Source organism: Marmota monax, unplaced genomic scaffold, assembly GCF_021218885.2.
Source record: "Marmota monax isolate L192 unplaced genomic scaffold, Marmota_monax_Labrador192_F-V1.1 WCK01_AAM20220418_F8-fsc00012, whole genome shotgun sequence".
Classification (NCBI taxonomy): domain Eukaryota; kingdom Metazoa; phylum Chordata; class Mammalia; order Rodentia; family Sciuridae; genus Marmota; species Marmota monax.
The window spans coordinates 16,800,825-16,818,060 of NW_026695227.1; the positions used below are offsets into that span (position 1 = coordinate 16,800,825).

The 17,236-nt window shown below is 41.0% G+C and overlaps 1 protein-coding gene across 1 annotated transcript in view; it reads right to left on the minus strand.

Annotated features, from left to right (window-relative positions):
- Tmtc1 (transmembrane O-mannosyltransferase targeting cadherins 1) overlaps positions 1–17,236 on the minus strand; it is a 268,042-nt gene that overhangs the window by 67,396 nt on the left and 183,410 nt on the right. The window contains exon 10 of the mRNA XM_046435417.2: positions 6,400–6,567. Within this exon, the coding sequence (XP_046291373.1) occupies positions 6,400–6,567 (168 nt within the window). The remainder of the gene's footprint in view (positions 1–6,399; positions 6,568–17,236) is intronic.

The window sequence follows — 17,236 nt, forward strand, 5'->3', positions numbered from 1 at the left end:
GGTGAATATGGGATTTGAGAGTTATGTGAAATGGTTTACCTATAGCAATTATTTCACCGATACATTTCATGGATACATTTATCAAATCTTCATGCTGTACTCCTTAAATTTATACAGTTAAAAAAGGAAGAAAGAAGAGAGTAGATGAAAGAAGTTTGCTTCCTTTTCCTGTTTCTCTATTTTTACTGTGACTGAAAGAGGCAGAAATAAATACCACAGATAGTGTTGATGTGGCTCAGGCTCCCTGGAGAAGAGCCGAGGTGAGCAGGCAGCAATCCTGGTACCAGCTGGGGGTGACAAGACGGCTGAGGGTTCTACTGTCCACCATGGACAGAAGTACAGATGTTTTTTTAAAAGGCCTCTCTAATGAAGGATATATTCTCCTATAAAGGAACAACCCTCATTCTCATTTGAGATAGAAATGGGCATCTCAGACTTCACTGTTTACAAAGCACTTTTCTCAATGAAACTCAGTGGCATGGTAGGTCTCTGAACTGGCTGCCTAGGGGCTGAGACCAGGTGAGATCAATGCATGTCCTGTTCTCTCAACAAAAGCTGCTGTAGACAAAAGGAAGGGCTCATGTACTACAAGGAGCCCCCTCCCCCCCACCTTAAAGATGTATGGATGGAGGGTCCAGCAGCCAAGAAGAAAAGGGTGCCTGTGAGTCCTGTAAGAACTTGTCACTGGTGATGAAAAGAGTCAGAATTTCCTCACTGCTCAGAATGGAGGACTCAATGGAATGCTGATGGCAATTTCATCCTCTCTCTTCATTTTACAGGAGAGAAAGCTGAGCCTCAGAGAAAAGCTGTGGCCTCTCAAAGGTGACCAACTGTTGAATCTGAAGGGCAGCCAAAGGCACTTGCTGTGCGTATGATGGATAGCTCTATTTGGAGGTGGATGCTAAAATACCAATGCTACCTTTCACTCTTACACAATTTGTATAATTTATGAAATACTTTTATTTACATGACAGAAAATAAATACATAAAAATATAATTGTTTAAATGGACAGTATGAGTTTTGTAGGATATGAGTAGGATCTGGGTCAGAGTGATAGCAATAGTTTTAAAAGACCAAATTTACACTCAGGAAAATTTCCAAGTTTTCTATCCAGAAGTACACAGTACATGGTAACAGGTGGGTTTTGCAGACAACTTATGAAACTTATCTTTTTCCTTTGAAATTAGCCCAGTTATTCTAATTCACATTTCACCCAAGGAATGGATAATCAGGCCTGAGGAAACACAGCTCTGGCTAAGATCAGAACATTGTTCAGGAGGAAGCAATAATATCCACAACAGGCAGTGGAGTGGGTGGAGTAGCTACAATTCTAAGAACACTCTGCTTTTCCCATTGTTGTTTTGACCATTATGTTCTTGCTGTGATATTTTTCTGCTGTTTTGCCCAGTTCTCAATAAACATCTAGCAAAGAGAACTTTCCCTGGAAAGCATAACTGGCCAGGTCAGTCTCCCCGTCTCTTCCTTGATTTGATTTAGCACTCTCAGTTGCCTTAATGGAAATATCCAGCTTTATACATATTTACTTCACATAAATATGTCATGTTCATAAATTATATACTGGATCCAAAGTACTATTATTCATTACAACAATGATTATTTGGAAAAAATCCCCTTCTCCTTGCAGGATTTCAACTCATGAGATTAAAAAGTGTGCATTTCACATTCCTCCCTCACACCTCTTATTTGCAGAAAATTGGAGAAATAACAGAAGGAATAAAAACAGCCACTTTTATCAGGCATATCTCCAAGTTTTTTGAATATTAACTTGTTTTGTTGGCATGGCTGGATTATAGGTCAGCAGAACCATCCCCAAATTCCTAATAAGGAAACACTTTTTTTTTTTTTTTTTAAATTTGTAGTGTTCTGCCAGAGTTAATCAGAAAAGGAGTAAAAATTTGTGGCTCTTCTCAATTTTGAACCCTGCCTTGACCCAAGGATGCCAGGATTTAGGGCATGCTCATTTTAAGTTAAGCACTAGGCTAAATACCCATGTCTCATGGATTGCCTCCTCAACAACCTGTCAGGTAAGTTGTATTATTATATTTCTGAATGAGGAGATTTAAGCTCAGACAGATGAAGACACTTTCTAAGGCTATAGATCTAGTGCTTAGTTAAGTAGAAATTTCAACTAAGGCCAAGAAATGGTCACCATTATTCCTGAGGTAGGTCAACATCTGAACTTAAACCAAACAGTCCCACAGGCTATGAGTAACACAGAACAAAGTGAACTCAGTAACACTTCACTATCAGAATGTTATCGTTGATAAGCAAACTCTAGCCTGTGGGCCATAGAGGAGGCAACATGTTCACACACCTGTCTTTGGCCTCTTTCCTGAGGCAATAGGAGAGGTGAGTACAGTAGTTGTAAAAGGGACTCTATGGCCCACAAAGCCTAAAATATATTTTCTACCTAGCTCTTAAGAAGAATTTGTCAGTATCTGGTGGTTTTGTTCTTTGCCCTTGGAAAGCTGTGAATTTCTCTGGCACAGTAGTTCAGAAAAGAACTGAGAGAAAGGTGCTTCCTACGGAGTGGGAGAAAAATGTAGGCTGTAAGTGTTTATCAATGGCCAGTGGGTCACTGAAGCAGTTCGAGAGTGAAATTCAGAGACCCTGAAGCGCTTGCAAAAGAAAATATGCTTGTCTCCATCTTTCCAGGTATTGTGAGGATAGGGCTTAATCTAATCGAATTATGTTACCATGGTATCATTTAGTCCACACAAATCTAAGGTTCTGGGCTATTACTAGGCCCTATTGGAGGAGGAAAGGACACAGAACAGTTTCTTGTTACAAAATTAAAGAAAAAATACCTTCCAGCTGCAATTATGGGTGTGTTTATACTGGACCTCACTTAGGTTAGAAAACAAGAGTTCTAAAAAAAGGTGTGGCAGGTTATGCTCCCTTGGCTTTTAGGCCAGATGTGAGTTCAAACCCTGGCTCCTCTGAACAGCTACTTCAGCACAGACTACAACTTATCCTCTCCAAGCCTCTCATGAGCCACAAGTGCTTGGTTCTTTCTGTCTTGTGTGTGTAAGATTCTTGCCAACAGGAGAATAAAGCTGTGAGGGGATGCGGCATTTGTATCTCCTAAAAATACATCACACAGTGGGATCATTTATGTGAGAGGAAGCCTCAGCTGGAAGGCTGGAGCTTGGCCAGCATTTGTGTTTTCTCTAACACAAAGATCTGTCTTAGGATATTCTGTAAAGACTTTTGAGAATATTGCCAAGCAAAACCATCCCATAATTAGAGGCCTCAGCCAGGCCATATGTCCTAGGAATGCTTGATGGGTTTATCATGTGGAACTGAGGAGGAACAGAAGCAGAACCTCTGCTGAGGACATTGCTGTGTCTGGAACCATCACAACTGTTTCTTAATCCAGCCAGCCCTTGGGTGTGGCCACAGTGGCTACGTTAGTTTTTCTTTATCCTTTAATGCTCAGCTCAGACCTATAGTAGAAAGATCTTTGAAGGCCTAAGTGATTCTTGGTCACTCCCTGCACTTACAGAGGGCTCTGTGTCTAACATTACATTAGATTGAAATATGTTCCCATGCCTGACTCCATGTAGACTTCCAGCTCTTCTGTGGACAACCCCCCTCCATATCTTAGAACACAGCCAGAATAAGAATCTGAAAACCTTACACAGTGTTTACCACATGCTAGACACTCTCTTATGCATGTTTCGCTGATTATTTTATTCTCATGCCGAATCCTGGAGACAAATACTATTATCCTAAATTTTATAATGAAGAAGCTAAGGCACAGAGTAGTTAAATAACTTGCCTCAACTCATATAGCCATAAAATGGCAAAGCTTGGTGCCTAGCCAGAATGTCTAACTCCAGACCCCCAAGTCAACCCCTGACCCTATCCTGATGCACATGTTACCAGCAAATGTTCACTCATCTGATCTGAATATTATTCTCACAGATGAAGCCACATATACATCTGGACTTGAAGGACAGAGAATAATTTTAAAGTCTCAGATTCTTAATAGGCTTCTCAGGACTTACATAAAAGGCAAATCTCTCAAAAAAAAAAAAAAAGAGAGAAGAAGAAGAAATCAATAGCTTTAATTTATACATGACACAAAATTCCATTTGACCACCAAAGCCCCCTGCAGAACCAAAGTCCCTTTAAGTATAAACATGGAATGGTTCTGTTTTAGTAATCAACTGTTCACTTCCTATGTACTTCCACCTAAAAGAACAGAAGCTTCTGGATGCAAAGTCAATGTACTTTTTGTTCTTCTTTTCTTAAATTGCTGGTGTCAGTCGTACGGATTCTGAGCACTAACTTACTGTCCTTAAAATAAACTACTGCCGGTGAAAGCCATCCCCAAAGCTGTTCTGCTTAAGCAATAAACATCACCAGAAGACACAACCACAGTTCATTTCTTTACCCAGGCACAGGCTTAACACAGGGCAGAACCGTTGCAGTTTCTCATGAAAGCACTGACTATTGAAAGTGAAAGAAACAAAACTAAGCAACAGACACCAGAAGGAAGTTTTATTACTGAGCTTCAATAGCCCTGTGTTTTCAGAATGACTGGGAAGGAATCTACTGTGTTCTGCAAGAACTGGGTTGAATGTGGAGGGTTATGACAGAGGCTGAGCAGACTCTGTAGTCATTCTGTCATTCTGTGGCGTTAGTACGCGTGAGGCCCTGGGTTTGATGCCCAGCACAGCAAAAAGCAAAAGAATACAAAAAGAACTTTACATTGCAACAATTCCCTCAAGTGCCCACTGAAATAATGATGACAATGATATAGGAATAATAAAATAATCATACATGCATGCCAAACTAATTATTTAAAAAACTTAAGTTGCCATGTAGTAAAATCAGATGCATTATTTAAAAATAGTAGAGGAGTATAGTCAACTTTAGTTCTATTTATTCATTTCTTGTTCCCTTCTCATATCATTTGGACTTCCTGCTGGAAACGTTCCTCTTGCTTGGCTTTGTGAAGTCCTTGTGGAACCCCAAGGAGCTCTGCCTGCCCTAATTTCACCATCGAAGTCAAAAGAAGCTTCTTTGGCCAGGTCTGTCATCTTAGCACACTGGCAGGCACTGCAGAACTAAGGTCAAGCTCAATCAAGAGGACTTTTTTCCCTAGGATTCTGATGTGAAGCTAGAATAAGTTTACCTTCATTCCCATTACTGAAAGGACACAGCAAGGACTGTCTGGGTCCCTGTTTCCTGTTTGTGACAGGTCAGGTTCTTGACATTCCTCTTAATTCTGTGTGTTTTCCTATGTTCTTTCAAAAGTCTCTCCTTTTCTTGAGTGATCTCAACTCTTTTGGTCATTTGTTTTCCACCAAAAAAGTGCCAGGTATCAGCTGAATGAACAGGGAACTGAGGGAACCATGCTGATTACATTGGCCAACTGGGTTATATAAGTGAGGACAGAAGGAGAAGAAAACACAGGTTGAAGGTCCCTGGGAGACAGGTAAATACTGTGTGGCAGGTGTGACAGTAGTAAGAGAGCCAGATACTGGTCACCAGGGCTGTGGCACAAGTGAGACAGACTAGGCCCCAGAGACACAGCATGATGAGTGAGTGACAGTCCCAAAGAATGTTATATTTCCTGACAGGTTCAGGGCTGTGGATTGACATTGGTATATTCTGAAACAGCTTCCATGCCACAGAAAACACTATCTGGAGATGAAAGAGTCTTTCACTTCCTTGTTCAAAATCAATGCTCAAAATAAAACAATTAGATTACAGATCACAAGGCATTTAGAACATTCTAAAGAAGTACACATATAGCCATCTCTCTTGCTGCGTGCTCACCTTTTCCAATAACTTGACTGAACGAGAAAACTAGGCTTACCAGTTTCATTTTGTTTACGGCTGATTTTACAGCTCAACTCATCATTAGGACTCTTTCCATTTGAATTCACAGACTCAAAAAACCTTCCATGAGCCTTGCTTTCATAAATTCACTTAGAATGAGCTCATGTTGAATTTTATATAATATAATTTTTTAAAAAACCCTAAAGTTAAAACTTAAAATAAAATATATCTTCCATTAAAACTTTACTAAAAGTGTCAGGTGCAGTGGAGCATGCTTGTAATCCCAGCGGCTGGGGAGGCTGAGGCAGGAGGATCACAAGTGCAAAGCCAGCCTAAGGCGCTATGCAAGTCAGTGAGACTCTGTCTCTAAATAAAATACAAAATAGGGCTGGGGATGTGACTCAGTGGTCGAGTGTCCCTGAGTTCAATCCCCAGTACAAAAAAAATAAAATAAAATTTTTTTTTTTACTAAATTTTCTAGATAAATCAACACCACCAACACCCATGCTATCTCATTTGCCGGTGCAAATTTGTAAGTGAACAAATAAATGGGAAAAAGTACACATTTACCTGTCTAATCATACCTGAATAAGGACTCTCTTGACAGCCAAATTTCATTCTGTTTCACAGTTTTCCAAGAGAACAGCAACAGCAGCAACACTGTGGACACAATCAGGGTGGTGGCCCCACATCGATTTAGCCAAGTGCAGAGCTTGCTCAACCCATGCACAAAAAGGATGCAGTAGCCCATGCTGGAAAACAGGGTGGAAGGAAACAGGGTTACTTTGGGGGATGCAGCAGATTCCCCCTGAGCATTCTATCCCATGTAACTAGCTTTCAACTAAAGCTCATTCTGTGCCAGAGAAAATACAAAGTCCCTTGTCTTGAACAACATTTTCCTGTTAGTTTTCTAAAGCTAACGCTTTGGTTTTAGTGTGGTACAAGTTCATGTTGTAGGCTCATGAAGAACAAGTTATATTGATGGGATTTTCTTGCTGATTCTGATCCAGATTTCCCAACAGGCACAAAGAATTCACATGTTATTTGAATGGGACTTTGGCACAATATTGTATCTCCAAAAGTCTTTTGCCTTGTAGAACATGGTCTCTCACACTAACAATGCACCCAGGGACTTTTCCAGCCTGCTAGTTAGACTCAGAACATAAACTTAGTTTGTACCCATTATTGCTGTGTGCATTTTAGTTGAAATGTGCTTCTTTTCAAAGATGATGACTAGTGGCTATTACAGAACATCTTAAGTCATAAAGAAGAATAAAATTATGGTGTCTTCCAGTAAATGGATTGAACGGGAGACTGTCATGCTAAGTGAAATAAACCAGTCTCCAAAAGTCAAAGGACAAACTCTTTTCTAATATGAGAAAGCTAATCTCAAATAAGGGGGCAGGGGTATAAAAAATAAATAAATAGAGAGAAAGAAAGGGGGAAAAAACAGGAGAGGAAATTTCATAAAAAATAGAGAAAATGCCAGGCACGGTGGCACATGCCTATAATTCCAATGGCTTCAGAGGCTGAGGCCCTAAGTAACTCAGCGAGACCTTGTCTCTAAATAAAATATAAAAAAAAGGACTGGGGATGCAGCTCAGTGGTTAAATGCCCCTGGGTTCAATCCCCAGTATTGAAACAAAACAACAAAAAATAGTCATAAATAAATAAACAAAAAAAGATCAGTGGAGTAGATGTAAGGAATTGAGGGGGAGGTGGGAAGAAAGAGGGATAGGAAAAGAGAAGAACAGTGGAATGGATCTGACTGAACTTTGATACATACATACATGACTATACCACAGTGAGTCCCAACATCAAGTATAACCACAAAACACTAATTAAAAAAATAAACTATAGTGAAATTGCAGAAAGTTCAGTAGAGTAGCCAGCCAGTGACTCAGAAGGCTAAGGCAGGAGGATCTCAAGTTCAATACCAGCTTCAGCAACTTAGTGAGGTCCTCAGGAACTTAGGAAGACCCTGTCTCAAAATAAAAAAATAAAAATAAAAAGAGCTGGGGTGTGGCTCAGGGGTTAAACACCCCTGAGTTCAACCCCCAGTACCAAAAAACAAAAACAAATCAGTAGTGCTGGGAAATGAATTAAAGTAAATCACATTCATACTTTTGTGATTATATCAAAATTATTCCTAATGTTACATATAGCTAAAAAGGACCAACTTAAAAAGAATAAAACAATTTTTTTTTTTTAATTGGCACCGGGAATTGAACTCAGGGGCACTTGGCCACTGAGCACATTCCCATCCCTATTTTGTATCCTTTTTTATTTTTTTAAGAGACAGGATCTCACTGAGTTGCTTGGCACCTTGCTTTTGCTGAGGCTGGCTTTGAACCCGTGTTCCTCCTGCCTCAGCCTCCTGAGCCATGGGAATTATAAGTGTGCATCATGAATGAAGCAATCTTGCATAAAGAAACCCTACATTAGAAACTAACACCACCAGAAGCCCAAAATAAATATAGTCCATATATTTGTTCAATTATTTTTTCATTTTTTTCTTTTATGTGACTTCCAATATTCTAGGCACTAAAAACACAATGAAGAATAAAACATAAATAACTCTAGTCTGTGAATGTGGTTGGTCTTCTAAAGGGAAACAACAAAATAGTCTATTCATAAACACATATTCTTTGAAAACACATCTCTCTTCCTTCTTTTCTCCTTTCCAAATATGCTTTGGTATCAAAAGTAGAAAAGTGGAGCGGGTACTGAGGTCTCTCACCTGGAGACCTTGAAGTCAAGTTAGAGCTCCATTTCCTCACTTCAAGTCCTGCAGTCAGTTGATCCAGCTCCCTAAAGTTTTAGGGTTCACTCTTTGGCCAACAGGAGTCCCTGAAGATGATGACTTGAGCTAAGGAGGCCCATGTCCACCATCCCCACACAAGCCCTAGACTTGATTGCCGCAAGTATAAAACAACCCCAAAATACAAATCCCCAAAACTTCTTACTGCTTTCACAACTCCTATGTTTAGCCTTAACAGTGGGAAGCTTTTCTACAAATCTTTTGTTGCTGCACAACTGAGCACACTAGTGTTAACTTGCCTGACCACAAATGGTTGCTCAACTTCATAAGGTTGCTGGCCTCCTGTTCCTGCAGTCAGATCCCCCCAAGATAAGCAGGATGCTTCTAGGGCCATATGAAGGTCCTCTGGGCTCCATTTGGTCATTTATCAGATAGTTAACGCACAGCTACTAAATGGCAAATAGTATTACAGGCATCAAGGACTATCAGGGAACAGACTATAATCTTTATCCTTAAGGAATGCACATGGGTGGGGAGAAATAGTTAATAAATAGGCAAATAAATATAGAACATGCACAAAATTATATGTTACATGGATAAAAAATTAAGCAGGGAAGAGCTTGAGATTTTAATATAGGTGGTCAAAGAAAGCCTCACAGACTTTAGAGCAAAAGAACTGAAACTCAAAAGTGTGCCACACAGATACCTGCATCTCCAACATCAGCGCTCTTCCCATTTTTGCTTATGTTAGGCGACATGGCTAAGAGCCAACATTTATAGAATCAATCTTTTTTTTTTCTTTTTTTTGGTACTGAGGACCTCTGAGCCATGTCCCCAGCCCTTTCATTTTTTATATTGAGACAGGGTCTTGCTGAGTTTCTGAGGGCCTCGCTAAGTTGCTGAGGCTGGCTTTGAACTTGCCATCCTCCTGCCTCCGCCTCCTGAGACACTGGGATGAAATCAATCTTTACATATACCAAGTATTTTTTCTTTTCTTTTCTTTTTTTTAAAGAGAGAGAGAGAGAGAGACAGAGAGAGAGAGAGAGAGAGAGAATTTTTTAATATTTATTTTTTAGTTTTTGGCGTACACAACATCTTTGTTTGTATGTGGTGCTGAGGATTGAACCCGGGCCGCACGCGTGCCAGGCGAGTGTGCTACCGCTTGAGCCACATCCCCAGCCCCCAAGTATTTTCTATATTTAATTTCAGTACCCCTTCACAACTCTATTGATCACATTATTAACCTGAGAACCCTGTGAAGAAGAGAAAGGTTAACTTGCTACATTTGGTCATATATCTAGTAAATGGCAGAGCAAAAATACAAACCCAGATTTCAGATTCCAGGGCCACACCCTATCTGCTGTCCTACAACAGGGATTGTGACTTGACAACCTGATTCCTGTATTCCTCACAGCTTATCAGAGACTATTTTCCTCCTACCCACTCCATTCAGGGCATCGTCGTTGACTGCTTTCTTGTGGGAATTGGAGCTGCCATCTAAAGAAACAGGAGGGAAGGAGGTGGTTGGAATTCCAACAATCCACAGTAATGGCCACAAAGTGGCAGAAAACGACAGATACAATTAGCTATTTTATATGTTCACATGTTTACTGAGCACGTTCTACATGCCAAACACCATGCTCAGTACTTTTATGGGACTTTTTACAAATCTGTAGGGCCTGGGGCAAGACCAGTGCTTTACAGATACGACCTCAATTAAACATTTTATCCCCAGTATCCTCCATTTCATACTTGAGGAAACTAAAGTTTAGAAGAGTTAAAAACTCACCCACAGCTCCAAGTGCTAGTGATGAACCAGACCTGACCACTTAAACATTATGCTGTTATCTAGAGGTTGGTAAACTCATTTTGGAAAGGGCCAGGTTGTAAGTATTTCAGGCTTTTTAGGAGTTGGACCTCACAAAACAATATCCCAGAGTTTGGGGTTCTCACAGGCTGAACTAAAAGAAGCAGCTTCAAGATCTGTCTAATCTTTCCATCTCCCTGTTTCTCAATCCTCTTTCCTGAAACGCAGGGAAGGCCTTTCTCTGAAGTTCCCTTATCTATATAAAGACTGACCCAACAAAGAGGAACATGAGTGCCTTTCATCCTCTTACAAAATTGTCATTAATGGAGGAAGATGAAACCCACAGCACAGAGGGAGAGACTGAAGATCGAATAGTACACGTAGAGCCCAGAGAGCTTTGTCCCAGGCCACTGCCAGTCCTTAGGCCCACTCAGCTCCCCGAACAATCACTGAATGCCCTCTACAACTGCTACTTGCCCCACTTCTCTCTCTCCTATGATGAGAAAATCTAAGCTTCAGCCATCTGTCCTTCTCTGAGCTTCGGATCACATGTGGCTCCTACATACATGTACACATCAATAAATTCATATGCCTTTTCTCCTGTTAACCTATTGTCAGTTCATTTCAGCAGACTTCCATATTCAGACCTGCAGAGGGGAAGCTCCTTTCACTCTCATGCAGGCCGTGAAACTTTTGTCATTTTTGATCTACTTTGTAGTGGGAAAGCAGCCATCACACCACAAAAACGAATGATGTTTCAATAAATCACTTATAGAAACAGACAGTAGGTCAGTTTGACTCATGGGCCATTCAGTTGGTTGACCCTGCTTGGCCAAATGAAGGTGAGCCCATTCCTCTCCATTTGGCATGGGCATCTGTATCAAGTAACATGGTCTTTTTTCCCAAAAGTCCTTGCATTGACACATGGTTTAAAGAAATGTTAAACCATAGAAAATAATTTCTATTTAGCTTTGTAAATTTCTTAGAGAGTATCACATTCTTAAAAACCTGACACAAATATCACAGAAATCAAGATGCTTCTCTATTATGAGGATCCATCTTTCAACATCTGCTCTAATGCAGTTCTTAGCAGCAGGGGAGAAAAACACTCTCTATATGACTAGGGGCAGGACAAGGCTTCATGTTGAAGTGGAAAATCAAGCAAAAGAGAAACTGCATGCTTTTATGGCTTCCAGGGAGATAAAACCAGTCTAACTTGCTCTGGTTAGTTGGGTTTAGGAAATTGGGCTAAGGACAGTGCACAGAGTCAGTGCAAACCACTAAGACTGGACAAAATCACAACTGGGAGAACCCAAAGCCATAGGTTTAGCTCAGCACAAAAATGCATTTTGAGAAGCGCCATCGCTCCCCCTGCCTCCACCCTTCCACAAACACCATCTGCATTCACAGGACAGGGGCATCTCCGATTTGAACATGATTTTGTCAACAAATCGCTCTGTGTGCAGCATGTAGGTAACTGAAGACACCTGCCTTGTGTTTCTTCCTTAGACTTTTATGATGTACATTCAAAGAAAACTTAATAAGAATTGCAAACCAATAATATCTGTTCTTTTTCATTGGAAGAACAAATGTTTTAAATCTTCTATTTAAGAACTTTGTTGGCAGCTCACCACTGTCTTACATAGTAGGTATGTACCTTACCTGGAAGCTTTCAGATGACAAAAGAACACTTCCCATTTATACCAAACTGAAAAGATGACACCTTTCTACCTCTGGCCCAAGCCTTTTATGTTTGCTACAGCTTCACTTTGCATTTAATTACCCGCAATCAAGACTCATTTGTTACTAAGGAGAGCTGAAATTCTACCTTTTAATTTGTCAACAGGCTTAAATAACCCATGGCGAGTATCTACTGCCCTCGGCCAGCACAGGCAGCTAAACTAGAGGTCACTGGAGTGAATTTCCTAAGGCATCAAATAAAACACAGACACACAATTTACCTTTAAATTCAAGCCCCTGGACAGCTCCTCTGCCCTTGGCCTCAAGCTCCCCCAAATGGGAGAGCGAGGAATATCACGAGAGGCTGGTGAGAGAGCGAGCACATTTTGGAATGGTCCTTTATTGGGGGGACTCTGGTTCTTAGAAATTTCCATCCAAAAAGGTCAAGAGGGGCAGGGTTACAAGGACAGATAAGGTAAATTGATCCTTGGGGATGCAAGAAGGCACGCCCACTCATGAAGACACATTTGGCTGCATTTTTACTACTCTCAAGATGGGGCTGCCATCTACAGCCCTTAAAAGTAGCCAGATCATTGGGAATGACCAACAGTGCCTCAAACCGATCAGGAGAGGAAAATGCTGGTCACATGACATGGCAGCCTTCCATAAGTATCTCTAAATAAAATTAATACACTAAAACAGACACAATCTTATCATTTTATTTTTAAAAAATGTTCTGGGAATCTGAATGAACCCTGTCACTAATTAGTTTCATTTGAATCTCCACCTTGCAAATTATCTGAAGGCTAAGATGTTATTCCCGTCTTACGGATACTGATCTGAAATAGTTAAACAGTAAAAAATGAGGGACAGGGCTGACAGCAGGTACTTGTGACAACATAGGAAATACCAGAAAGTCAACAGAGACTCCTCAGAGCAAGCTGAACATGGAAGCTGCCCGCTGCTAGGAGCCAAGACTCATTAGTGTCCCCATTTGTAAGGTCCTTGCTTAGCATCTGGATGGCCATCTTAAGTGACAGCAAGAAAAATTTCGATTTTCCACCCAAGGGCATTTCTGAGAAAGGCTCACCATTCCCTCATATCTACCCAACACTTCACCTCTGGCATTCTTTCCTGCCCAAGGGCATATCACCACTCCCTCATATCAACCCAAGCCTTAACCACCCCTGCCTCATAAAGGTCCCGAACCCCAAGCCTGAGTTGCCTCTCTCATCTATAGAGAGATGGCCTTTATTTGTCAGCTCTGACAAATAAACTCTGGTGTGTATCTCTGCCTGGTCTCCGTCTTTCATTTCTTGCTCGCCTGTCTCCGGGTTCCTCGCTTTCCTTTCAGCATTTCTGCCCTGTTCTTTCTCTATCATTTAATGGATGGAGACATTTTCCAGAAGATTGAACGTATCTGGAAGGAAGGGCTTTTTATTTTCCAAGAAAAGTATCGCCAAAGGCACCTTTGAGCACTTCCCTAGCTCCTGAGCTAGGTGCTGTGTTCTAGGATAGGTATGAAAAGCCTTTTTATGTATTGTTTTCCATGAATAGGTTTCTTTTGTTCTATATACTGGAAAAGAACAGAAGAAACCTGTATCTATGGAACACCTGGCGGGGAAACACCATTGCTTTGACCTTCTGAGAATCTGATTCTCTTTTACCTCTTTGAAAATGGGATGCTTTCTCTTAACCTGAGACCTCCACTGGTAAGTACAGCAGGGCTCTGGTGTAAGGATAAATCTTTGTTTTTGAATCATTTTGTCTCCTAGGCATCTAGCAGGGGACAGGGGCTGATTCATGAGAATAGACAAACCACTTCAGGTGAAGATGTCAGAAACTAACATGAAACAAAGGTTGACTAGGAAACCAACCAGACCAAGCTGGTCTTGAAAATAAGAGACCCATGATTATCACCAGGAGAACTGTCCCTTTGCAGGACCTGCTCCTTTCCCCTTGTTGGTGTTTTTAATCCAGGACTGGCTGGCTTCCCTTTCTGCTTGGATCACACAGTCTCAACTAAGTTTTCCAAATAGGCCTAAAAGGCCTTTGGCCAGGCATAGTGGCGTATGGCTGTAGTCCCAGTGACTCAAGGGGCTGAGGCAAGTTCCAGGCCAACCTTGGCAACTGAGTGTGGCGCAAAGTTACACAAACTTATAAAACGCTGGCCCTACTACGAGCAAGACAATGGAGGTTTCCAAAAGAGTAAGGCGGATTTTGGAAGGTTATGATATTTACATAAGAATTTTCTGAATTTTCCTGTACAGAACTCCAAAATGAACAAAATAATTTCATCAATAACAAGGGATCTTGATGGGAGAGAGGCTGAAATGGTAACACTTATGTCTACTCACATGTTCCAGGCAAAGCCAGAGCTAACCATGTTGAACCTGGGCATGTGACATCAGCAGTTGACTGTCTCTCCTCCATCTCCAAAGGCAACAGCCAAAACCTAACCCCCAACATCAGGATGCTACCCGGCTCAGCTAGCATTGTTCATTACAGAGCTCTCTTTTGAATTGCTTCCTTGGAGCACATGAGGTTAGAAAACAAAGGAAGAAGGAGAAGGAAGTCAGGGGAAGGGGGAGAAGGATAGGCCTACAGCTATGTGACTTTGATTTCCTTTGACTTTGATTCACCCAATCTCCTTATTTGTAAAGAGTAGATTGAAATAATGAGTTGCAATTACCTAGCAGAGCTTACAACATTTTTTACATGTTATCCTGTTTAGTCTTGTCTGAATCTAAATTACACTGTCCAAATTTTACTTTCAAATCTTGGTTTCCAATACATTTGCTTTCCACCATGTAAGACTTAACAGACATAAACATTCCTCTTTTATAACTGAGTTTCACAAAATTAAGGCCATTATTCCAGTCCAGTAAATAACTGTTCGAACTTATCTACACCTCGTGCCCTAAGCTAAGAACAATTGATTGAGCACAACAGATTGGATAATTGATCTTCAGCCCACAAGTAGCTTGATCTCCTCTCTGATCACTTCATTCTGGCCACTGCTGTTCTAATGATATTTTTCTGTGGTTTGCAATCTCTAGCACATTCAGTTAGGTCCCTCAGTAAAGCCTTCTTGCCACCCTTCCTGGTCATGACCTGCACATAGCAATTATCCTCAGATGCCTTAGTGACTTGACCCCTGCCTCCCTACTGGGTTCACCTTGGGTGCTTCCCTACTGGGTCACTGCCCTTGAGAGCATTGGACAAGGTCTCACTCCTAGATTCACACCCGCCTCTGAGTTCAGGTCTCAATGGGCTGAATGGAACAGTTCCTGCTGCAATATGGCAAGAGCAAAGAACAAACCCATTCAAGCCAAAATCTGTCCCTTTTTAGCTGATGGTATTCTGAAGTAAAACTGTAACCAACTTTCAAACCCCTAAGTAGGCTAATAAATCAGCAGGGAGCCTCTGACTGCTTGATGCGGGAGTTGTTTTCCAATGGGGGTTGGAGATAGAGGGAGGAATACATTGTGAGAGAGACTCAGGCTTCTTTTGAAATATACTGACAAACATGGGAGACGCCATGTTTTAAAAGGATTAGAATACTTCTCTAAGGTAAAAAGATTTCTTCTTTTCATTACTCAAATTTTGGATTTTCCCACTAATTTTCCACCAGTGGTATCAATAACCTTCATTTCTCCCTTTCTCTTCAGATCATATGGTGACCTGACTTTACGGTTTACCAGTGTACCTATACACAGCATTTCTCCTTTATGTTTCCTCATTCTTGTTAGGACAAAAGAACCTTTTTGTTTTAAGATAAACCATGATTGAAATTCATAAAAAAAAATGGTTTCATAGCCAAAGCTAATGAATAATTCAGCGAATTTGGGAAATTTAGTGAACATTTACATTTTCTTACATCTATACACACATATTCTCAGAGGGCGTGTGTGCCTGACTTCATGACCATAAAATCTTTAATCCACTTTCTAGGTTTTTAGTTAAGTGGCCCATTAATAAGCCCACCTTGCTTTGTCTGACCCACTAATGTACTGTACTATGAGAATGTTAAACAATGAATCTTAAAAGGTGAATCTCTGAATACCTAGCCTTGTCTAGTTCCGGGACTTTCTACCATTCTTGTGACCAGGTCTCCACAAAATCTAGTGATGTATTACCTGTGGCTCAACTTTGTCTCATCCTTACCAGTCATGGCCTTAGATCACAGTCTATGCACCACCCTGACTTCAAGCTCCTGCTGAGATACTAAGCTTCAGCCCACTTTATGAATCTCATTGGACTTCACATGGACAGGCAAACACCTAACTCAGACTCACGGCTGCCTTGTGTCCTGCTGGCTGCCTGTGCCATCATCTCGTGTAGAGCATGGGCTGGCGGTGCTCATGTGACTTTTCTAAGTGACAGGGCCCCCTTTCCTTCCAACACCCATCCCTCTTGCTGCTTGCCTACATGAATTTCTAAACTTCACCAGCTCCTGCTGCCCTGAAGGGCTCTCCATTCCCTCACAACAGAGCCCACACTAATGCCTTCCGAAGCTTTCTTGCACCACTACCAGGCCCTGCAGAGAGCCTGACCTCATGGCACATGGACTTCCTCTCTTTCCTGCTTTACCCAGGGCGATGTCTGCCCTCCCCCATTGGATCTCTCCTGGGGAATCTGAGCAGACACAGGCAGACACACCAGGATGTGTGAAAAGAAAAAAGAAAAAAAAAAAAAAGCAATCCACAAACAAAAAAATAGTACATAAGGCCTAAAGGGGGGGGGGGGATCAAGGTTTTTCATAGTTATCTGAGACATAGGAAGCTTGAAATTTGCAGCTGTAAGGGAGCTTAAAGATCATGTAGTCAACCTCCTTATATCAGAGAAAACATTCAGCCTTTGTTTTTTGGGGATTGGCTGACTTCACTTAGCATTATCTTCTCCAATGCCATCCATTTACCTGCAAATGCCATGGTTTTGTTCATTTTTAATGCTGAATAAAACTCCATTTTACTGATGGACATCATTATACAAAGTACATGTATGAAGCCTTGAATTGGGTGTCAACATACTTTATATACAAACAGAGATACAAAAATTGTGGTATATATGTGTATTAAGAATTGTAATACAAAAAACCAACAACAAAGTACATGTATAAAGGCATAAGTTGGCATGAACATACTTTATATACAGAGATATGAAAAACTGT